General features: G+C 52.0%; 1 protein-coding gene across 1 annotated transcript in view; it reads left to right on the top strand.

The window, feature by feature from the left end:
* Nucleotides 1-23,404, top strand: part of MEGF9 (multiple EGF like domains 9) — a 55,160-nt gene that overhangs the window by 9,239 nt on the left and 22,517 nt on the right. The window contains exon 2 of the mRNA XM_075519689.1: nt 21,982-22,183. Within this exon, the coding sequence (XP_075375804.1) occupies nt 21,982-22,183 (202 nt within the window). The remainder of the gene's footprint in view (nt 1-21,981; nt 22,184-23,404) is intronic.

Below are 23,404 nucleotides of genomic sequence, written 5' to 3'. Positions count from 1 at the left end.
CCGTATTATTTATGGAAATGATGGCATATAACTCTGCGTAGCTGATTAATGCTGCATGTATTTTTAATGTGCTAGTTCTACTGTTTGATCTGTGCTAAATGATTATTCTCCGTGTTCCTGGGTTCATTTCAGTTCCTTATGAAAAGGATATTGAAATGGACTGTTTGTTTTGTTGCTTTTTTTCCCCAGTGGTCTCATCTTGTGCTGGTTTTTAAGCTTTCACAGATCGTTTTCCCAAGTATGGCTGTGCCGTTACCACGTGGAGCATTTACGCTTTATTGCTATTAATTTGAGCGTTTCATTGGTGGCATTACTCTAAATTCATTGCTGTGTGTGCCGTTGTTTGACGTTTCAGGGAGATACAAGGTGGAAAAACTACTGTTTAGGTGATGCTCAGTTCTTCCTCATGTGTGATTGATTGCTGAATCCCAGCTTGGCTGTGACTCGGGTCCAGCAGCATCTGAATGAGGAAGAAACCTGTCTAAATTGGAGGGGGTATAATTAATATTTTCTGTGGCCCGTCACAGGATGGCTGGGACTGGGCGATATTAAGCAAATGACTTTAATTGCCGGGGAGGTGTGCGCTCGACCCGCAGCTTCCTCCTCTGCGGTGTGAGATGTGGTGGTGGCTGGGGAGGGACCGGTGGGCGAAGGCGGTGTTTCATCCCGGGAAATACCCATCGCATCCCGTGGCGCATCCCGTGGCGCGCACGGCACGCGCCGTGCTCCTGGCGCTGCTCTTGGGGAGGGACTTGGACGTCCTTCATCCCTGTGGTGGTTTAGCCCCAGCCGGCAGCCAAGCCCCACCCAGCCGCTCGCTCACCCTCCCCCCCGGTGGGATGGGGGAGAGAGTTGGAAGAGCAAAAGTAAGAAAACTCGTGGGTTGAGATAAGGATAGTTTAATAATTGGAACAAAAAATAATAATAATAAATTGTAATGAGAAGGAAAACAACAAGAGAGTGAGACAGGAACAAAACCCAGGAAAAAAAAACAGTGATGCAACCGCTCACCACCCGCCGACCGATGCCCAGCCCGTCCCCGAGCAGCGATCGCCGCCCCCGGCCAGCTCCCTCCAGTTTCTATACTGAGCATGACTGAGCATGACCCCATATGGTACGGAATAGCCCTTGGGCCAGTTTGGATCAGCCACCCTGGCTGTGCCCCCTCCCAGCTTCTTGTGCACCCGGCGGAGCATGGGGAGCTGGAAAGTCCTTGACTGGTGTGAGCATGACTTAGCAACAACTAAAACATCAGTGTGTTATCAACGTTATTCTCATACTAAATCCAAAACACAGCACTATACCAGCTACTAGGAAGAAAATTAACTCTATCCCAGCCAAAACCAGGACAATCCCTCCTCCAGAATCCTTCCCCATCACCAGACATGGCCAACGGGGTGGAAACCAGGAGGTCGTTCCAGGAGGACCATCTGTGAGCTGGAGGATTAACGTTTCCCTTCCCTGGGGTCCAAACAGAGGAGGGGAAGTTGATTTTTTTTTTTTTTGTATTTATTTTTTTCCCCTGCCTTTTATAACAGCTGCTTATTTTCATGGTGCAGGCAAGGGTTGTCTCCTAAGCCCTGCCCGCACACACGCCTCCTCCCTGGGTGCATCATGTTCCAGCAACAGCAGGTTTGCAGGATGCTTTCATGCACAGCGCTGTAAAGATGCAAAGCAATGCTAGTTGAAAACCTTTAAATGAAGGCTTTTTTTCCCTCCTCTGAACAGGGCTTTTTGTCAAAATCAGCAAAATATATCTCTTTCTGCAAAAGATCCCTTTTCCCTTAATGGCCTTTCCCATTGAAACAGTTTAAACTTGACATTTTGTTCCCTCCCTCCAAATTTTTCAAAGCTCCTTGTTCCATGAAAAACTTCAATAATTCCGTTTTCCTCCTGCCCTCTATTTCAAAGATATATATAAATATACATATGTATTATAATATATATAATTTTTTTGTAGGTATATACCTATTTTTCTGTCTGCTATAACTCTGGCCTTTTGTCACCGGGAATGAAGCAAACGTTATAGACTTTTTTTTCTGGTGTTCTTCCTCTGCCCCAAAACGGAGACGCGCTAACCTGAGCACTGCAACGGGCCAGTTATTTGGGGGGAAAATTGGGAGGGACGCACCGCGTTGGGCGCGGAGGGAACAGGCAGGAGTCTTGGATACGGCTCCTACAAACCCGGTCGCTTCCCTGAACCGCGTCTCGACTGCGGACGCGCGAGTAATGGGGCAGAGGCACCCACGCCTTCGCCGTGCTGTTGGATGGGGAGGGAGGGCACGGCGCCTCGCCCAGCGCCCGCAGCCGGCCGGGCCTTCCTACCTGTGCCCCCCTTCCTACCCCAAACTGCAGCCCGAGGGGCGTGGGGAGCCGGGCTGGGGGGCAATTAGGACCCCAGGATATCCAGAGAAGTTGGAGGATCTTCTCCAGGTTGTTTATCAGAACAAAAGGGTTATTCGAATTAAAGTGGAGCACGCCGACCTGTCGGCTCTTGCCTGGGCTGGGTGTTTGCTCACTTTGTGCCAACGCAGGAGACGTCTTCGCCGGAGCCTCCCCAGCTAATAAGAGCAGCCCCTTCGTGCTCTGCCCTTCCCTGCTGCGGTCAGTTGGGTTTTTTCCCGGTCCCAGTGCTTGAGGAAGGATTTGGGGGGGATTTGCCTTGTTTTTAAGCTCCCTGTGTGACTTGGACACGAGCGCAGCCATCCCATTGCCCGGCACTCCCCTCCCGGCGAACGGCCGCGTCGTGTTAAGATCTGTCTTGCGGGGTTTTCCAGCAATGCCCCCCAATTCCCAGGCAGGGCTGGGGGTCCCCCCGTTTGGGTCGGGGGAGCCGGCGGGCTGCGTGGCATCGTGCGTCTTGCACAGCATCCCCCGTGCGCGGGGAGCAGATGGGGAGGTGGAGCCGGGCCGCTCGGCCGGCTTTCAGGCTACGATAAAGCAAAGTGACGTAGCAAACTAAATACCTGTTATCGGAGAAAAGCAAACAGAGCCTCCACCTGCCCCCAGCCTTTCTCCCTCCAAGGGCAGGCTGCACGCCTGGTGTGTGGCTCCCTGTAAAAGATGTTTTATTATTAATGTGCTTGCTTTGGCTTGGCTGTGTTGAGAAATCCAAGCTTGACTCCAGATAATGAATGACAAACATTTGTCTGGACTTAACTATTTTATTCTGACTAGTTTTTTTTTCCTCCTGGAAGCGTACGGTAAGTTGTTGACGACATGGAGTAGTGCTGACGCCTCGCACTTGGATCTTCCCGTCCTTTTCACATCGTGGTGGTTTCTTTTCAAGGGAGGATTTTGTGCATGTCTAATCCATTTAAAATGAAAAATAAACAAGAAACGGGCTGATCTCTGCAGGGGCAGTCGGGTACGAGGGCGGTGCTGGCTTCCCTGCAGAAGGCGGCAAGCTTTGGGGTGGGATGGAGGGAGCGACGGCCCTGCCGTGCCCAGGAGAGGGCCTTTCCCCCAGCACCCCAGTCTGGTGTCGGGGGTGCCTAGAGCAATGCCCGTCACTGACTTTTGGTTTACAAACCCCTTAAAAGCTTTCCAGGAGGTGTGTAGATGGTGAGTTCAAGCTTGCGGGCCGGGGAATCGATGCTTTCCTCTCTCTGCTCCGCCACCCGTCGCTTTGTGATCCCTCTTGATCCCCTCCCACTTTGTGTCTGCTGCCGTGTACGTATGTGAGCTAGATGACTCTTGCCTTAGAGCCGATAACCTCACCCACCTATATATATGTAATACCAGGTAATATATTTAATAGTGTGTGCAATATTGGCCGTATCGAATAGAGCCTCTCTGCGCATTGCCAGGGTTGTGTCGGGTACCTGCAGCTCCCCTGGGTTTAGTAGGACTTTGGGTGCCCCTTTGCAGGTGGGACTCGGATGCTCTTTTTGCAGGGTTTCTCTTTGGCAGAGCTGGCGGAAGAGGAGGCACCGGTCCTCCTCCTGCAATGCCAAAACAGTCAGTATAAAGCCCTCAAAAACTGGAAAATGGCTGGGGTAGAAACGGCAACAAACCTCTTCCAGCTGACGCTCTGGCTACAGGGGAAGCTGTGTGGTTTTTGAGCATCTCTGACCTGGGATCAGGCTGGGTTTTGCCAATCCAAAACTGAGTATGCTGCCTTTGCCGAGGATAATTCCCTCGGTGATGCCGTCCCGGTTGCAAGGCGTGGGTGGTGCGGTGCTGCTGGAGGGCTCGGCTCTGACCCTGCACATCAGTAGTTTGGGTTTAGCATCTTGCCTCAGACCTGGTCTTAGCTTAGTGCCTAAGCTGTGGGTGAGACGGGGAGCACTGCACAGGATGCCTCAAAACCTTGTGCCTGGCTGCCCCCGTCTTCCCCGTCGCGTTTTTAAAGGTTTTGCCTATTTAAAGAGGATTTGGCTGTTCTGCGGGACAGCACTGTTACCTGTTGTACTCCACTGCATGGTCCGGTATTTATTGGGAAGGGTTTAGAGAATTGGCTTAGACTTTGAGTCACTGTTTATTTGTGGTTGCTGAACTTGTGCTGTCTAATGGAAACATTTTCCTTTCGAAGATGAACTATTGCCAGAAAGAAATACGGGCAATACCTCGTGGCTGAGGCAGGAGCCAGGACTGGACAGAGCTACAGCGTCCATCGGTGTCAGCAGCAGCGCGATGACTACGGAGAGAGAAATTAAAAGCCGATGTGCAGCCTTGATTGAAGTCCTTAATCTGCTGCAGGGCTCGGGGGTTTAAAGCAAAGGTGAGCGGGAGGCAGGGGCTGGTTGCCCTCAGCAATTCCCTGCGAGTGGACTCTGTCCCTGCTCCACGTGCACGGCGTGGATTTGTCCTCTCTAAGTTTATGCCGTCCCTGCAGTTGATGGAGGAAGGTCTGGAGTATAGCTTAGATGCACCGAGATGTCCCCTGTCCCTGTCTGCTCCCGCAGCAGCAGGTCCCCAGGAGCCGACAGCGGATCTGCTGCGGTTCCCCCCTTCCAGTGACGAGCGACAGCTTTCTCCACCCAGGTGTCTTTTTTCCATGACGTGCCCTGGTCCCCGTATCAGTTCCCTCTTTGAAAGCTCAACTTCTCCTCCATGGATTTGCCAGCAAATTTTGTCTCGTTGCAGTATCTGCAACCCGGTTCGGCCGGTGCTGGGTGAAAGCAAAGGTGAAACAAGTTCTCAAAGGGGGAATTAGAGTCACCTGATGTGAGCTGGAAGTAAATGCATCACCAGGTCCTGTGCAAGGTGTAGCAGGGCAGGCACAAGACCGCATTATAAAAATAAGGGCATAAAACTTACGGAGCAGGAAGCCTCCTCTCTTCCCAGCTCAGAAGGCGTTTTCCTTGCCCTATCCCAGCAGCTCTCCGGGCTTGCAGCACATTATAACTTACAACTCCTTGTCTGGCAAGAGTTAGGGTAACTCCAAATTAGCCCGTAGCGCTATGTCGTCAGAGCCTTGAAACAGGACCCGAATGGCAAAACCTGCCCGAAACCAGTTGTGATTACTCATGCTTCATGCTATCCCTCTCCCCCGCTGGAGTTTCTGCTATGGTAATTCCACTTATTAAGCAAGGAGACAAAACACCTTTATTAAACTTGGAACCGAGCTCGGGAGCAATGAGGGAACGGAGACTCACTGGCTTCAGACTGTCAGAAGGTTTTCTTCTCTCTTCAAGTCCCCTCTCCCTTCCTCTGCGCAGCCTTTAAAGTGAACGAGAGAGGAAGAAAGATACTTTGCTGTTGGTGATGAATAAAACTCTGTATTTAAATATGTTTATTTAGAGTAGGAAAAAACTTAGGAAAGTGTGTTGGGAATGAATCCCGTGATGTTGGGGCTTCACTTGATCTCCGAGCTTGAAAATGCAATGAGCTGAGATGGACAGGGGTCTTAGCTCAGGCTCTGTAAAGCGGCTTTTGACTAACGCTTTCAGGAAGCGTTTGCTAACACTGTGGATCAGAGGCCTTTGTTAATGGTCCGTCCCTTTGCTCCTCCGGTGGAGGAGCTGCATCTTGAAAGGAATTGCCCTGGGCAGCTGCTGGAGGTACTGATGAAAGTTTTCATTCCAGATTTTCTCCACAAGCTTAAACGTAAAATAGCCTAAAACCCTCCAAAGCGAGTCTGCCCTCTCTTCCTCTTTTAAAAAAGCAAAAAAAAAAAATTGTCAAAATGCCTCTTGCCGCCTGCGTGCAGAGCTGTGCATGGTGGCCCTTTGTCCTGTGCCTGCAGAGAGCATCACTTCATGCTAAAACAGCTGAGAAGACCTGCACGAGCCCCTTCAGCAATTTTGTCTTGAAAGGATTTAAAGAGAACTGCTTACGTTGTCATCGGCTTTTGTTCGTCTTAACTGCCATGGCTGTCCTGCTGCAGGGACGAGGGAGGTCTGCTCTGGAGGGGCTGGGCAGAGAGGGGGTGTCGTGGTCCGTCACGGAAGCGCCCGCGCAATTATCCCGTGACATGGGGACACATCTGCCTGGTCCCGTGGTCCGCAGGGTGCGTCGGAGGAGCGGGTCCTGCCCTGAGGTGGGGCTCAGGATCTGACCTTGCTTCTTGTCTTGCAGCAGCAGGAACCCCCTCGGTCCATCTTCAGCTTCTTAGGGATGCCCAGAGTTTCTCTTTGAAGGCATCTCTCATCTTGGGGAATTATTAGAGCGGTTTAAAAGCGCTCCTGCTCTCTCGGAGAGAAACCTGGGTGCGATACTTGTGCTGCCGCCAAAGGTGAAGGCCTTCTCCGGAGGTCGTGCGTGCCCCAGAGCTGGCCGGGTGGCCGTGGCAGCCCTCCGAGGGAGCATCTGCTGCTTCCAGGAGATGAGAGTGCTCCTCTGCCTCTCGCTGATACCTCGCCAGGGGAGGACATGGTTCCCAGCATTTTCGTATTGAATTATGGATGGATTGATTGCATGCCTGCGCTGTTGCTGTTAGCATCTCTGTGCTTTTGTTCTGTCTTTCCTCCCAGTGAAAGAGCGACTGCTTTAAATGAGAGAAAGAAAAAGGATGACTTCTTACCACATCCATCCTACGTTGGACCACGCTTTGGTAACCCTGCCCGTTGTCAGTGGCAAGGGAAAGCTGCAGCTCCCTCTGTACATCGACGGAGCACCCGGTTACACCATGGCTACACCTGGTGTAAAGAAATTGTGTTATGTCTTTGCTACCAAAAAAAGATTCATTTTGCAGTGAGATGGGGTATGCGCATTTGCCACCTCACCAGGAAAACTCCCCAGAGGTCCAAGCTCTGCGGCTCGTACCGTGACGTACCGCCGTGGAGGGCTGTAGGCCGTCACGGTCCCCAGCAGCTCACCTCCCTTGGGCGCAGGTTTCAGCCGCAGCAGCCGAGGGTGCTGAAGCAGATGCGTTATCACCTGCTGTATGATTTCCGTACTAAGGAAAAAGTGGTTTTACAGCAGTCTGAACTTGGCCATTCCTTTTTCTTCTCGAAGGCAGTGTGAGCACACCCACGGACCTGGGGCAGCGATGGCCTGGGACTGCAAAACCCCCTTGCCTGCGCCCACGTAGCTCTTGGGGTGGGTGGTTCAGCGGACGCTCGGCACTGAGCTGGGGCCGGGGTGGTCTGGAAGGAGGAGGTTGGAGGTCGCATCCGCTCCTGCTGAAGCTGAATCGGACGCTGGCAGCATGAGGAGTTAATTGCGGTGACTCAGGAAAGGAAGAGCTATTGCTCCTGCAGGCCTGTCAGCGGGCAAGGTCCAGAGGGAAAAAGGCTCTCTGGAAGGCTGCACGCCTTGCAGCAACGTATTTTCGTTTTAAGTAACTTAATTGCATCAGACAAATGTGTAGGCAGGAGGCAGCTCCTGTAGCTGGGCAGATCAGTTCCTTGCAAGCTGGACAAAGTCCCTGCTTTGCAGCCGGTGCAGCTTCCTCGGGAGCGGAGCCCTGGCAGCCCGGGGAGCGGGGAACGAGCAACAGCTACCAGGTTTGTGCAAAAAAGTTCTTGGATAAAGAGGGGGAGGCAAGCCCCGGCTTCGTTAGTGGAGCAGAGGAGTCCTCCTCTGCATGCTTCACCTGCGGTTTTGGGATTGAAGAAGATTTGCCCTTCTTGACTTGAAGTTTGTAACGGTCTCAGTGATGGAGAGCACAGGTCTCTGGTGATGCCTGCCTTAATTACTATATATTTAAGGTATCTAGTGGCTGTAATCTGCATCTTATTGGAATTCCTTGCAAGGAAGTTTTTATTTGTTAATTCAAGCAAGGAGAAATGCAATTGTATTGTTTAACTTCCCAGCACGCAGCTCTCCTGCCAGTGGGATGCTGCCTTAATGCGTCTTGATATTCACCGGGTGGTGGTCCGAGCTGGTAACATGAAGGGAAATAAGGTGATAAAGCCAGGCCAGGATTTGCGTGCCAGCCCACGGACTGGGCTTCTCGCCCCTGCGCTGGCATCGTCTCTGCACCGCAGCTCCAGGGCGAGCCTTGATGTGACGTAAAGGAGCGAAGACGGGAAACGCAGCCTTCAAATTTTCTATGTCGCTGCTCCAATGGTCAAAACTCACGTATTGTGGGTCCTGTGTGAACCTGCCTGAAGGTTTACCTTCATTGATGGCTCTTGGCAGTAGCGAAGTCCTCTCCTCTACAGGAGTCATCTAGAGCAAGACCAGCTGTGGTGGTTTGAGGAGTTACCATTGCCCGTTCTCCATCCTCTGCTGGAGGTCCTTGCTTCTTGGCAGGAGACCCGCTGTGGGATGCGGCTGGTGGCTGCACCCACCATCCTGGTGGATGGGAACTTAAGATGCTTTTAATAAGGCAGAGCCCTTGGGAGCCTCGGCCGAGGACACCTGAATGTTTTGCACCGGTTCATACCAGCATCAACAGCGTCTGAATCTGTCACAACAAATTAATGCCAGAAGAAGGCGGCTCGAGGACGAAGCTCTCCCGAACAGACCCGACAGCGTCATGGGGCTTTCGGCAGCCTCAAAGGCTTTGTGCTGTTTCAGCTGGGCGCGCGGGCTAACGCGGCGTGCCAAACGCTGAGCTGAGCTTTCTGGCTTCTTTGGCCGGGCAGCGATCAGACGGTTTCGTGCAGAGTTGTCTTTGTACTGGTGGAAGATGGGTGTTGCAGAACTGGTTTCCCTTTCCCCCCTCCCGCCAGCCTGCTGGCTTTTGCTTTTGCATTTTAGATCCCGCTCTTTGCTTTTCCGTTTCTTTGCAGTTAGCTTTGCCTTGCTCAGCTGCGTTACCCCACGCCGCTCACCCTCCAGCAGCAGCACTCGCAATGCTGGAGGAGCCACCCAGTTGCCCCAGTGTCGCACCTTGTTGTTGTTACCCCTTTTTAGTGGTGTGAGAGCTCGTTCCTGCAGGTTCCCCGCCAGCACCCCTGGCTTGGGTCAACCGACCCCTGAGAAAGGGGACGGGGCAGGGGGGTCTTAAACCCCACACCTGGCTGGTGCTGCTGCCCGACCCTGGGAGCCTGCAAAAGGTGTCGGGGGGAGTGCTGATGCTGTCGGGGTGCGAACTGCTCAGGAGAGACATCTGCAACAGCTTACCTGGGGAGGAGGAGGAGGAGGAGGAGGTGGCCGCGCAGGCAGGGCTGTCCTGCTGGAGCGTCTGCTCTCAGCCAGGCGGCCGCTGCCAATGCAAACCTGTGGCCGTTTGCCCGGCGGTGCCTCCGACCGCAGCTGGGCAAGTGGACGCTGTCAAGTGCGTCAGGAACGGAAAGTTCTGCTTATCGCTACCGCAACAAGTTTCAGCAGCGAACCCGACTGTTATTTAAACAAAAGGCTTTACCGTGCCCTCGCCGAGATGTCGCCCAGAGGAGCCCGCAGCTTGTCGCTCGGCGCGAAGGATGCACAAATCCTTTTCTTTGCTGAACTTAGGGTGATGTGGCGTTTCCTCCCCGGGACGTCACAGCACATCAGCGCGTCTCGGGGCTGTACGGAGGCAGCTCTTGAAAGGTTTGGACATTTCACTGCAGCGAAGCAGCTAAAAATTTCTGGCTTTTGAAAACCGAGGGAAGGAATCAGGTACGTCCCTGGGACCGGGGCGAACCTCCTTCTGCACGGCTCTGAGCCTGGGCTGGTCTCACCTGCCCGCTTTATCTCAGCATGAGCACTATATGGGGCTTTAACTGATTTATGCCAGTGTTGAGGGAAAGAAAAGAGATTAATTCTTTTAATATGGAAAGTTACAGGCTTAAAAAGGCCTTATTAGCCTTCTGTTTAAAGATCTAATGTCACAGGAGTGACTTGGCTCGTGCATTGCTGCTCTACTTGAAATGCAAACATACCTGGCAGGTTTCCCCCTTCTTTTGCTCCAGCCGCGTCTGGGTCAAAAATTAAGGCGCGAGGGATTTCTCCTTGACAGGGTGATTTATGCCTGGGCTCCCCTGCAGAGCAGGGCCAGCGGCCAGCAGGGCCTGGCTCCCGCCTTCTCTCGGCTGTAGAAGTGGGAGCAAACCCCGTGAAGTGAGGGGTGGTCATCGCTGTCCTCTCCAGATGGGTGGGTTTGGTGGCTTGGAAGATGCTCCCCTGGATGACCTTGGAGACCTGTGGCTTCCTGGACCCCGCTGAGTGGCAAGGGCAGAGCTTCCCCATCGTATCCTATTAACGCACTTAAATCCTGCCCTGCAGGGTCCGTCCTGGGGGGTGGCTGCATTGCAGCTGTGTTTTTCAAATAGGGAAGCAGCAGCAACGAAGGCAAAGTAACTTGGGTTTGCACGTGTGAGCCCGTGCAGGAGCCTGGAGCTGGACTGGCGGAGCCAGCTCGAGCTAAACCCTGACCCCTTCCCTCGCCCGGGCAAGGGCCAGCGCTGGCTGCGTGCTGGGAGCCTTGCTGGGAAGGGTGGGGAAGCGATAAAAGGGGGGTTCATCCGAGCTTGTCCTCCAACCCATCTCCTAAGCCCCGTTTTCTTGCTGGTTATTCATGCAACGCAACTTTATAGCCCAAGTACAAACGGTTGAAAGGACGATCCTTGCTCAGGGTTTTTCTTCGTACTGCCTTTAAAGCTCCTGTATAAATTAACGCGTTCGTTCATTAGCTGCAATTCCCCAAAGCTCCGAGTAAAGTTTGTGATTTTAATTACTTTTTGCAGGGATCTGAGCACACGGAGACTTCAACAGATGATTATAGTTCATATTATTCATGCAGCTTTTTTTAATCCCTTTCTCTGCTAGGACATGGTCGATAGATACTAAAATTGAAGTCTGCTAATAAATTCCCAGCCCAGTCCCGTGTGAGGTGTCTTGATCTTTGAACTAAAGCATTTTGCTGACAAAACGATTAAATTTCCTGAGAGGTGCTGCAGAAAGTACGTCTGTAAGGAGGGTATGAGCTGCCAGGGTTGCTGTGCGCTGTTGTGGAGGTATTTGCCAAAGTTACATTTCATCCTGTTTATCTCTAAACCCCGAGCCGGGCTGGCTGTGTCGCACGCTGGGTGGTAAAAAATACGGAGATTTTCAAACAGAAACACGGAATATTTATACGGTTGCAGACGTTTGTGGAAATATTAGTGGGAAAATCTAACCAACTAAAGTAAAATGCCAACAAAACTATTTTCAAATTAATTAAAAGGCTTGGATCCATTTTTTAAACTGTTGAGGTTCTAATCCTCAAGCATTTATTTGATGTATTTGAAGTTACTGTAGCTTCTTGTATCATAAACATTTTAGGGCCGCATTCTTCTTTATACGCAGTCTGCTTAGTAGAGACCCAGAGGCTTTGTCTGCATATGGAAATTTATTGTTATATACGAATAATTCTTTAGCCGCAGCTGTGTAATCCCTCCTGCACAGCTTTCTACGTTATAACCTGGTTCTTAATAACTGCTGGACCACTCCTGCTTCTCCTGACATCTTCTTGTCTCCTCGACGGGAGCTCCTTGGGTATTTTGCCCTGCTGTCAACCCCGGCGGTGCCACGGGCTGGGGACCTCCCAGTGCAGGAGGAATCTGAGGTTAATGAGAATCCATATTTTACCTTTTTTTTTTTTTGCCTGTGTTTGCAGGGTTTGCTCCTTTAGTCTCCCAAGACAACTTTACACCTGAGAGTCCGACTTTGATGCACGTTTACTGGGGATGAGCCGGTTCGAAGCTCGCTGCGCAGGTTGCTAGCTTGTTTAGCATCAAAAAGGAAGGGAAAGCAACAAAATTGCTTGGTGCTTGCGTTGCACCGAGGAGCTTTCAGAAACTCCTCAGGAACCAAATGCCTGTACGTTCGATTGCAGATGCAGGAAAGGAATAAAAATAACTAATCCCAGGAGTAAGCAGCCTTTGCGCTTGTTTAAGGCCTGAGAGCCCTGGCTGTGGTTAGCCGAAGGAGAGGAGCGGTCGCTTTGCTCGCGGCTGGTGGGGTAGGAGGGCTGTGAAGCGACGCGGGGAGCGATGCTGCATCCCTTGGAAAATGCGAAGCGAAGGCAGAGGGGTGACGTGGTCTGGGCTGAGCCAGGGTTTGGCCGAAACCCCAAGTCTGCCCGCTTCACGCTGATGAAAAGTGCTTGGGTGGCTGCTGGTGACCCTGGGAGTTGGGACCTTGGCTTTGTACTTCTTTCCAAGTGATAAGAGAGATTTAATCTGATTTAATTTTCCTCAACAAATATATTTAATCTTTTAACGATATTACAAGCGATGTATAAGCATTGAGAAATCCTCGTCTTTCCCTCCCTGTTGACCCATACAATCCCTTTATGGAACAACACAAGTGACTTGTGTAAAGCTCTTGACAGCGTTAATGTGAGCGATGCTATTCTCTTCACCAGCAGCATGCCTGACTCTGCAGTGCCCTGAGCTTGATGGAGTCTGTAAGTGCCCTGAATCTGATGCACTCAGTAATAGAATGAATGCAAAATAACAGAAGACACTTGTATATAAAATTTTTTGGGGGTAGGCAGAGATCTTCTTCCTACCACTTTGGCTTTGCATTGTAGCCTCAAGTGAGAGTGAATTACAGGTCTGAGCACTTTAATGCACCTTTGTAATGCAAGAGTCGACTATTATTTTGTGTGGAGTGCCGTCTAGATGTGAATAAATCCTAGGAGTTGGCAGCTGTCGTGGTTTAACCCCAGCCGGCAACTCAGCCCCCCCAGCCGCTCGCTCACTCCCCCCCACAATGGGATGGGGGAGAGAATGGGAAGAGTAAAAGTGAGAACACTCGTGGGCTGAGATAAAGACAGTTTAATAGGGAAAGCCAAAGCTGTGTGCTCAAGCAAAGCAAAACAGGGAATTCCTTCTGGAATTCCATGGGCAGGCAGGGGTTCAGCCATCTCTGGGAAAGCAGGGCTCCATCACGGGTAACGGTGACTTGAGAAGACAAACACCATCGCTCCGAATGTCCCCCCCTTCCTCCTTCTTCCCCAGCTTTATACGCTGAGCATGACGCCCTGTGGTGTGGGATGTCCCTTTGGGCAGTTGGGGTCAGCTGTCCCAGCCGTGTCCCCTCCCAGCTCCTTGTGCCCCCCAGCCCACTCGCTGGTGGGGTGGGGTGAGGAGCAGAAAAGGCCTTGACTGTGTGTCGGCACTGCTCAGCAGGAACAGAAGCATCCCTGGGTTATCAACCCTGGTTCCAGCACAAATCCAAAACACAGCCCCATACGAGCTACTATGAAGAAAATTAACTCCCAGCCAAAACCAGCACAGCGGCACACCTCTCTAAGAAGTTACAGTGCATCAGCTCATCTCTGCTCCCGTTCTTGCAGGAGCTCTTAGCCCATGGCAGATGTTCCTCAGGTCCCCGCAGGAGAGCTCAGCCAGGCTGCACCCTTTCAGATCTGCCGTGAGCCTCGGGGTGAAGGCTCGCTGCCTGCAACGGTCGAAGGCAGAAGCATCGTTACACTGGAACAACATCTCCTGTGGTCATGGCATCAGCTTGGTAGCACTCAGCTACCCAAGTGAGGAGCGACAGAGTTGAATGCAAAAGCCGGTCCACGGCAAGAGTTGACCACGCTGAGATGATGGCATCAGAGATTGGAAGGGACGGGCTGGAGCTCTGTAAATTGTTTTACAAGGGCTGGGGTAAATAGGACCTTCTCTTTTAACAGGCGGCAGCTTGTGGCGAGGCTCACAGATGCTCGCGCTATCGTATGTCCCGTGCTGGGATGGCACCGTCCTGACCTTCGTCCGGTTTGCTGGGGGAGGTTTAGCCCACCGGTGGATCATACTGAGGGGATGAAATATCTTCTCGGGGTTAAGGGAAATAGCCTGTGGAGAGGTGAGGGGGAAAGCACAGCTGCATCTTTGGCTGTAATAAGAAAAAATTCCCCGTGGAAATAGCCCTGTCTAACTGTTTAAGGGGGATTTGTGTGTTTGGGGGGAGGACTGGAGCTGCAAACGTCCCCGAGCAATGAAAACAGGGAGAAAATCAAAACTGCCAGGCTGGGGCAGACCAAAGCTTCACCCATCCAAGACTGGCCAGAAGAAGATGCCAAGAGGACCGGGCATAATCCTGACTTTTCGCAGCCAGCGTTTCAGGGACTTTCCCATCAGGATGCTTCCTCCAGATCCCTGTATTTAACAGCTACCAGCGGACCTGTCCTCCGCGAGCTTATCCAGTCGTCCTTTGAAGCCATAGGTATTTCTGGCTCCCAGAACATCCCCTGACAATGAGTTCCACAGTTTAATACACGGGGAAAGGAAATGGCCTTGGATAGATTTTTAAACCTGCTGCCTGATCCCTTTATTCCTGTGTTGTCAGAAATGGGGCCTGGAGAGGGATTGAGGAGGGGAAATGAGGGAAAAGGGAGAGAAGGTAGGGCTTGAATTTGGGAATGAAGTGCAGGGAGAGGGGGGGAAACTGCTGAATTAATACCAAAACGGAGCCTTTCCAGGGACGGGACGCCGTCGTGTGCAGTGAATACGCTGGCTTCATCCTCTTTGTGCAAATGAATGGGATATTGAGCCGGTGCTGCTTTAATATTTGGGAGGTCAGAGTGGTGTGAAGTGAGATTACGTCGGTGTAAACCCAGCGTAACTACAGGCAGTTGGTAATCAAGAAGCGAGTGCCTCCCGGGACTGGCCGGGCTTTTGGGCTGCTCACCTTGAGCCACGTGCGCAGGGGAGGAATTAGGGTGCAAACAACGGAGGGAGGAGGTGGGGATGCCTGGCTTTGCCTCTGCCGACAAATGGCGGAGATGCCCCGGGCCTGCCGTCGTTACTGCCGCTGTAAATCCGGTGGGACGCCTGCAGGTGCCTGCCTCAGCCGCCCCGCGCTGCAGAAACCACGCCGGCTCCCGCCTCTGGCTCCCGGCGCTGCCGTGGCAGCGCTAGCACCCAAAAACCTAACAGTACCTCCAGGTTATACGTATATATACTTTTTTTTAAAATTTATTTTTTTTCCCATCTCCTAGTCCAGAGACTAGAAAATGGCTGTCTCCCTGGGGATGTTTTTGAAGCAGGACAATAAATAGCATCCCTGGGACTTCACAGCTTGCTCTGTCAGCTGCGTGTTCTTCTAACAGAAAATGTGCATCTTGGATTTTCCATGTCGGCTCTCAGGGAGTAGGTGACTGCGTTCAGGATTTGCGCTGTTTCAGGATGTCCCCAGCAAATATGGTTTCGTACAGTCATCTTCATGCGTTTCACAGTGATTTCTTCTTTTACCATTTGTAAATATTTCACCCGTTTTTAAATTATTCATTCACTAAGTGGCTTGGATGGGAGAAGGAATCGCGCTTAAAATATGCGCGAAGACTTAAACCACTGCAAGTCTGAAAGGACGTGAGAAAATAATTTGAGAAATTATTTTTACACCAGAACGAGCCCTGCTTAAGTACTAGGAGGGGATGGGAGATGAAGGGACACGGTGTCACGCCGGGCCTGGCTCAGGCTGGGACGTCGCTGGGGTTTGCAGGGTCGGGCTTTGCACCGGGGTGGGATTTGGAGGAGATCCCTGCCTGGGGGTGCGGGCTGGAGGGGCTCGCGCTCCCCAGGGCCTGCTAACCTGGCACGTTCTTGGTTGTGTTGGTGCTGCTTGCAGCCGTGGCATGTATCCAGTACAATAAGAACCAGAAATAACTATTCTCCAGTTTATTAGTAATCTACGACTTTGGCGTTGATCGATTCAGGGTTGCAGCTGACTGAAACTGCATGTTAAATCTCCGTCTCCCCTACAGCAGCGTGTCCCTTGCTGTAGCAAACTGTAAGCCTTTTCTTTTACTCCACCTGCCTCTAAGCAATGAAAAGTAAAGGTTAAAATGCTGCTCATGAAGGAAGCGGTGTTTGGTTTTGGTTTTTTTTTTGCTTGAAGGAGTAACGTGTGGCGGTGATACGCGCTTTTATAGTGCCTCTGTTCTGGGATCTCAAAATGTCATCGGGCTGTTAATTAATTAAAGCCTGTCAACACCCTCACGAGGAAAGGTGATGGCTTTTATCACCGATAGCCAAGCGCTTTGAGCTGTTGCATGGTGCTTTATGGGGAAGGAAGGGAAACCTCGGTGTTTTGGAAATGGGAAACAGAGGCAGAGACGAGCAGAGCTCGGTGGCCCTGGGCGGGGGGGGGTGTGTGTGTGAACACCCCATGGATGGGGAAACTGAGGCAGAGCGAGGCTGGGTGACTATAGCAAGCTGGGGAGAGCCGGCAGTCGGAGCTTGGAGCAGTGCCCCATCCCTGCGAGGTCTTTGCCCTTGGCTCCCGTTGCTGATGGTGTTATCCCAACCTCAACACAACACCTCCAACCGTGGCTGAGCATCCCGGCGCGGGGCAGCTCCGGGGTTCATCCACCCTTGATCGTTCCTTTGCGTTCACAAAAGCTCTCGGGAAGGTGTTTTTGAAGGTTACCTTCAAAAGCAAAACATTTGCTTGAGAAAACTGAATAAAGGCTCCAAAAACCAAGGCTCTGGCCAGGAGCCAGGATAATGTTCCCTAATCTTCTTCTGTAGTGCTTAACATCCTTGGTGTATTCCCAGACGTCTAAGGTAGATGTTCGTTATCGCTTTCCTATTCTGGCTGCGGACCATTCTCGCCTTCTCGAACCCACCTTTGGATTGCCATCGGGACAACAAAGTGTCTTTTAAATTAAGCCTCCGGTTTTCATAGTCTGGTACATCATCATGTCAAACCTCGACGCTGCGCTAGGCAATGGATTTTAATGCTGCTGTCTGGTTCTCCTCCGCTGCCCAACCAAAGGGGCTTTAGGGCATTTTTGGGTTGCATCAGCCGGGCGGACGCACGAGCTGAGCTGGGTGCAGCAAGGGTGTCGTGGGGGGGGTGGCGGGGGCCACGCATGATGCCGCTCCCCTGAAGCGAGCCACCCTCCCTCCCCAAAAATCTCTGGGGTGGTTTGGGAGAAGCAGGGCCCGCAAAGAAATGACCCTTTTGGGAGATGTCTTCTGTATCTGCCCCGTCGTGCCGTATCGCGCGCTCGGGGGCGATTTTGCAGCTTCCCGATTGCTTCCGCAGCAGACGGGCTCAGCTCCGCGCCCCCGCTGCAGCAGAACCAGCCTCCCCCGTCGCTGCCCAGGCAACTGGAGCCACCGCTCCACCAGCCTGCGAACAAAACCCTGCTTTTTGCTTGTGTTAGTTTGGATTATTGCAGCATTCCTGGCTCTCCTGGGGAACCGGCCCATGCAGAGCTGGTGGTGTCCGTGTTGCCGTTGAGTTCGGCTGCTGAGGCTGCGCCGCCTCCAGGTTTTGACCCGACTTTGTGCAATTTTGATGGGCACTGACCTGTGGGGGGAAAAAAAAGGCATTGGGAAGTATCTGTGTGTGTTTTTGGAAAGCGTACGGCTTTCCAAAAGCGTCTCAATGCACAAACAACCGTGCCGTCGGAAGGAGAACCCAGTTTGGTGGTTGGTGCCATGGCCAAGATCAACCCAAAGTCAGCTCTTCTTCCAGCAAGGCTGCTCATGTTCACATCTCTCGGATAAGGCAGCGGGGCTCGGCTGGACCCTGCCTTTGCCTCCCGCTGCCGCCTGGCACGTGTGGGGCTCCTGTAAGTAGCGATGATGTTCCCGGTGAGCTGCAGCACGGTTTGGCGATGGCCGGACCCTTTTGATGGATGATTGAGGTCCTTCGATAAAGGGCAAAAGAAATGTGAGACTTTTGCCAATATATGCAGCTCCTCTTCCCTGACCTGGTTTTAACTTTTTTGCCATGGCTGATTTTCTTGGAAGGTAATATGCTGTCAAAATCAGTTTTTCCCCTTCCTGTCAGTATAATATATTTGGGGACAGCCCTTCTTTTTCTCCTAGTGCAATCACGGCCACAAAACCAGGTTCATAAACCTGCTACAGCAGAGCCCTGTCTCAGCGAGGGGCCTTTCAGCCTCTCGCAGTGGATGAGGTTATTTAATTTTTACAGCAACGTGCCCGGGTATCGGCCGTGCCAGTGTGTCCTTTTGGGCTCTGACAGCTCCTGGCGAGCCGCGTCCATCGGTGCTGGTTTGCTGGATGGAGAGGGCGGGAGCGGGGCAGTGCTTACGGATGCTCCCCATCAGCGTGGAGGAACTCTTACCCATCGCACGCACGCCAGCAGGATGGCAGCATTTGGAACGGGAATTTGACTTGTAGCACCCTTCTCTTTCCAGCTGAAGAAGTTCAGCTCTCGGCCGGTGCTGCCGTAGAGCTGGGACGGGCTCAGCGCGCAGCCGGCGGCGGCTCTGGCTGTGCTGTTCCCGCAGCGCGGGGTGGGCTCTGCACGTGTTGCGTTAAGAGCCGCTGTCGCACAGGGGTCTGAGGAGCGGCTGGGGGGGAACCCTCCCGTTGAGTCAGGAGGTTCAGACAGGACCCCCTTGCTTTCTAAACTTCTTCTCAGAGGGGAGTCTAGGTGCGGCCAAGTCCAGTCTTAGTCTCGGACTTGGTCAACGGTTCTTTTCTAAGGACGGTATATGCAGCCACTCAGCAGAGTTAAGGTGACAGCGTTAATTTAAACGCGCTGCACCCCCCGTCTAGTCGTGTTGCATGAACTATCACGGCCACACTTAAAGAGTCTGGTCGTGTTCAATAACTACCACGGCTAGATTAATAAAGAGGGCAGTTTATTAGAGCAACAGATGCACAGATTCTTTGGATTACCGGTGATAAATTCACTGTCTGCAAAGCATGTGCAAATACCAAGAGTATGAGTGACACTGCCGGCTAGAAGCGCATTAAAAGATGATAAAGCAGCTCTGGAGAGATTTCTAAGTTTCCCGGGGAGGCACTTGGAATAACCAAGTGTTCGACTCTTACCCAAAGGCGTCCCGATGGGGGGGAAGAGCGGCTCAGCCCGTCGCCTGATCCCAGAGGTCAGAGTGGTACGCGATGGTGTTTCCCCTAACATTCTCTTTCTCTTAAGCCATTTTATACTACCTTTCACCTTTCGGGTGGAGCTTGAGTGACTCTAGTCATACATCTTTTTTTAGGATTGGTGTAAAGTTTTCTCGCTTCGCTTTTAAAGCTATAGGCTAGGAAAAATTCAAAGCGCAAGCTCAGTGAGGGGCAGTCGCACCTTAGAGGCGGGTAGCTTTTGGGATGGAGGTGTGTTTTGGTATTATAATGATGTTATAATGAGCAAAGTTCATCAAAGGACAGCATTTTGTCAGAAACGTGACAGACTGTTGGCCGAGGATAGCAAACGTGCAGCTTACTGGTCCCACACAACACCTTTGAGTTCCCATTGAATCGCAGAGCCCGGCCGCGGCGTCTCCACACCGCTGCACCCTCCGGGCAGTAGCTCTTGGGGTCAGCACACCAAGCTCCCCTGGCGTCACCGACGTCTAAGGTTGCAGGCCTAGGGAACTGCCATGGAATGGCCTTGCCATGTCAGCCGCATTCCACCCGGGAATCTTCTTCAATGATGTACCTTACCTAAAAGTGTGAATATAAGTTGAATTTCTAAGTGACCTCCAGCAGTTACCCCGCAGCACGGAGCAGCTCATCGCCGCCGTGCCGGACCTGCCCTCTCACCGCCTCACGTTGCCGTCAGAACTGACACAGTGCTTTTTTTCTTTTCTTAATCAAGTCTAGCAGGTCTAATGGCACCGCACGCAACGAGCTTTGAAAGGTAAATTCGTTTTGATGCATGTTTGACAAACTCCAATGCACTTGTGCTCAACGAGTTTTTGCGGCTCCCGTTGGCTGGAGCAGCCCAAGTGCCCAAATCGATACGGTTTGGCTTGGGTAATTGAGATGGGAATTTAGTTCGTTGTGTGAAGTGGATGCTGAAGTGGATAATTGCAGATCTTGAGGTGTTTGTCCTATTTACTAGTTTAGATTGAAGAAAATTTAGGTGCAATTTCACAGGTGTGTAGGTACAAAATGACTTCTGTGGGGATACCGTGGATGTATTGATAGGGTAATAAAGCGAAATAACCCGTACTTCATTGTGCACTGGAAGAAAACAGTTAAAACGGAAAAGCACCGGGGTGCCGCAGCCTGGCTGTCTGTCGGTCAGAGAGGTCCTGCGGCTTCGCACGATCCCTTTTTGGGAGAGGGGGATCCTTCATCGCGCTTGGCTTGTCGTGTTCCTTGACAAGTCCACTTCTAATCGTGATTTTATGTTCATTTAACGCGTTTACCAAACCGCTCTATAATCTGCCCGTTCTGCTGCAGTCCGCCGGCGAATGACCCAGGGCAAGGGCATCGGGGAGCCTTTACAATGCTGCTCCCCATAAGGGGAGACCTTATGGCTTGTATGTGCAAAGGCACTCTGAGGTCTTCACTGTGGTCCGATTTCAGCAGATTACTTACATATTCATAAATTAATCTTTATTAAGTCACTGGGTTTTAAGTGTGGTTCGATCCAGGCACCTGCTGAGGTCCTTTCCACTGGATTGGGGCATAAGTGTGCAATATAAATATTAAATAATCTGAAACACTAATGCTGACGTGGAGCGTTAGTGTTGGGTCTTCTTGACATGATTTGAGCTTTGTTTAAGTCAAGTTTTCTTGGGATGGGGACCAGGCCTCTCCCCTCTTCGTGAAGTGCCCTGAATACTGATTTTTCTCAGGGAATAACAAATACCAACGGTGGCGTAAAGCCCCTGATACTTTATGCACTATTTCTGCAAATAATCCTTGTTTATAATTCACCCTTGGCAGAAAAAGACTTTACATTATTAAGGCACTAAATATTTTGCAATGAAGGAACAGAGATACAGCTCTTGGCAGAAACAAATTGCCGGGGAGAGGTTGTTCTCTTTGGTGCGTTTGATGCTTTAAAGTATTATGAGAAATAACGTGCAGGCTGACTGGGAATTCATCACTTGATCAAAAGATTTGCTCCTCTCTTAAAAAAGCAGCCGCTCGGTGCGTGCTTTCCATCGCCCCTGTAAATGAGCGTCCCCAAGGCACGTGCGTGGGTCCCCAGAGCCGTCCCCCTTGCCACGGGGCTGCAGGTGGCCCGTTGTGGTTTAGGTGGCGAAGGGCGGTAGCCAGGAGCTCTCCGTCTTGCCCCGGCTCCACCACCCCGGTGTTTAAAGCCGTTTCCATGTGCTCAGTGCTCCCCAAGGACAGATTTTTAGGGGAGCTTGGGCAGTCAGGACCCCTGCCATTGGCCCGAACGCCTGGAGCTCCTCCGCTCCCTCAGCTCCCGGTCGGGGAATTCTGTGTCAGTTCTCCAGGAGAGGGAGATGCTGGTGCCGGTTCATCGTGCAGGCTGCTTATGATGTCCTGTGTCGTAAAGACCAGCCCGCTGGTAAATGGGAGGTGTTCCAGTGGTGTGAAATGGAGGATCTGACAATTAGTGACTCTGCCACTTGTTGCTGATTTTATTCTAATATTACAACAGCTAGCGCTTGTCAGCTCCTGGAGTTGCGTAACCAGACAACCATGAGTGTGTATATGTGTGCGTGTATACATACGGACATTATATACAGCTACATATATGTGTATTTAAGTAGTGATACGCATAATCTTCTAGTTCTCCTTTGGAGAGAGATTTGGAACGTGAACCACGGGGGTTCAAACCCCAGGGTGCTCCCATCATTTCTTTGTTATCATCTCGACATTTTAAAGCAAATATCATCCTTACGGCGACGATGTTTCCAACGGGGGGTGAGCAAAGGGAGGGCAGCCGTGCTGACAGCGACGCTGGCCCCGCTCGGGCTCTTGCTCAGCGCCGTGCCCCCTGCACACCGCTTTCAGCCTCTCTTTCCCCTTGCAGGAGACCTGTGCAACTGCAGCGTCGTGGGGAGCGCCAGCGCGGCCGGATGCAACGGCACCACGGGGCAGTGTCCCTGCCTCGAAGGCTACACGGGGCTGCGGTGCGAGAGCTGTGCCGAGGGGTTCTACCTGGAGCGGAGGAGCCAGCGGTGCCGTCCCTGCGGCTGCAGCCCCGCCGGCTCCAGCAGCGCCCGGTGTGATGAGTAAGTAAGGCGGCGTTTGGCTGAGCCTCCCGGGGGGAGGCTGTGTGCGCGGCACTGGCGTTTGGGGATATTTTGGGATTCGGGATGCAGATCAGGCAAGAATGGATCTTGTCATCTGGTGCTAGTATTTAAAAAAAAAAGAAAAGGAAAAAAAAGAAAAAAAGAAAAGAAAAAGCAGGAAGGAAGCCGGCCTTATAAAAATTCATAAAGCGTATTTTTCCTGTCTTTCAAGATCTGGATTATGAAAATATCCATAGCTGTGGTAAAAGCCCCGTCGGCCCACAAGGGAGTTAACTTGTATTTCTGAGTTGCACGGCAGCAGAACCATCTCCTCTAATGCCGTGTGCATCCGTTAGTCCCTATCGCACAGGACTGCCTTCGCGCTTGAGCTCGGGAGGGGAGCGGATGAGCCTGGAGAGGTTTGTTTTCCAGAGGCATATTCGTTACCCCGGAGGCAAGCGGTGCTTTGTGCTCTGCCCTCGCCGAGCACCGTGAGAGCAGCGGCAGCCCAGCAGCAGCGGCAGCTCCTGCCTTGCCTGGCGTTTAACCCTGCCTCCTCCTCCCCTTTGCTGGGTCAAGAAAGTCACCACAGCTGATGCTTTGAGCTCTTGTATAATGAACGTGTTCCCCTTCATTTCACCTTACCCACCCTCACATTTTGCCTTTTAAAAGCCAGCGTGCAGTTATTTTTTTTCCAACTTCCAGTGATCTGTCAGTCATTAGAGATTTGTTGCTGAGTTGAGGGTATCACTTGATTCCTACAGATAACGGTTGAGCAGCAGCCGCACCCTTTGGGTCCCCTGCTCGTGCTCGCAGGCAGTGAGATGCAGGGTCTCTCCTTGGAGGAGATCCCCCCATCAAACCACCCTGCAGCAACTTCCAGCCTTCCTGGGCACCAGAAAGTCGGCAGCAAGGGCACTTCCCGGAGCCCCCGACCCTTCTCCAGGGCCCTGCAAGGGAAGCGATACCTGCGTGCGGGTGCAATACGTTTCTGCGCTGGTTGCTTCGTGCTGGCATCAACCTTGTTATCTTTTAGGGTTTGGTCCAGGCTCAGCGCGTGTTGAATACCTGCACTTTCCTGCCAAGGCTGGGGCTGAGTCAGAATCGAAATGTTCTGCAGGGACATGCTGTTTGTAATTATTTTATACCTTTTTTTTTTCCAAGCATCTGAAGCCTGTGTTGAAGTCCTTCCTTTTTGTCTCAGTGCTGCATTTTTCTGCT

Source organism: Mycteria americana, chromosome 17 (assembly GCF_035582795.1).
Source record: "Mycteria americana isolate JAX WOST 10 ecotype Jacksonville Zoo and Gardens chromosome 17, USCA_MyAme_1.0, whole genome shotgun sequence".
NCBI classification, from domain to species: Eukaryota; Metazoa; Chordata; class Aves; order Ciconiiformes; family Ciconiidae; genus Mycteria; species Mycteria americana.
This window is presented reverse-complemented; position numbering and strand designations above follow the sequence as displayed.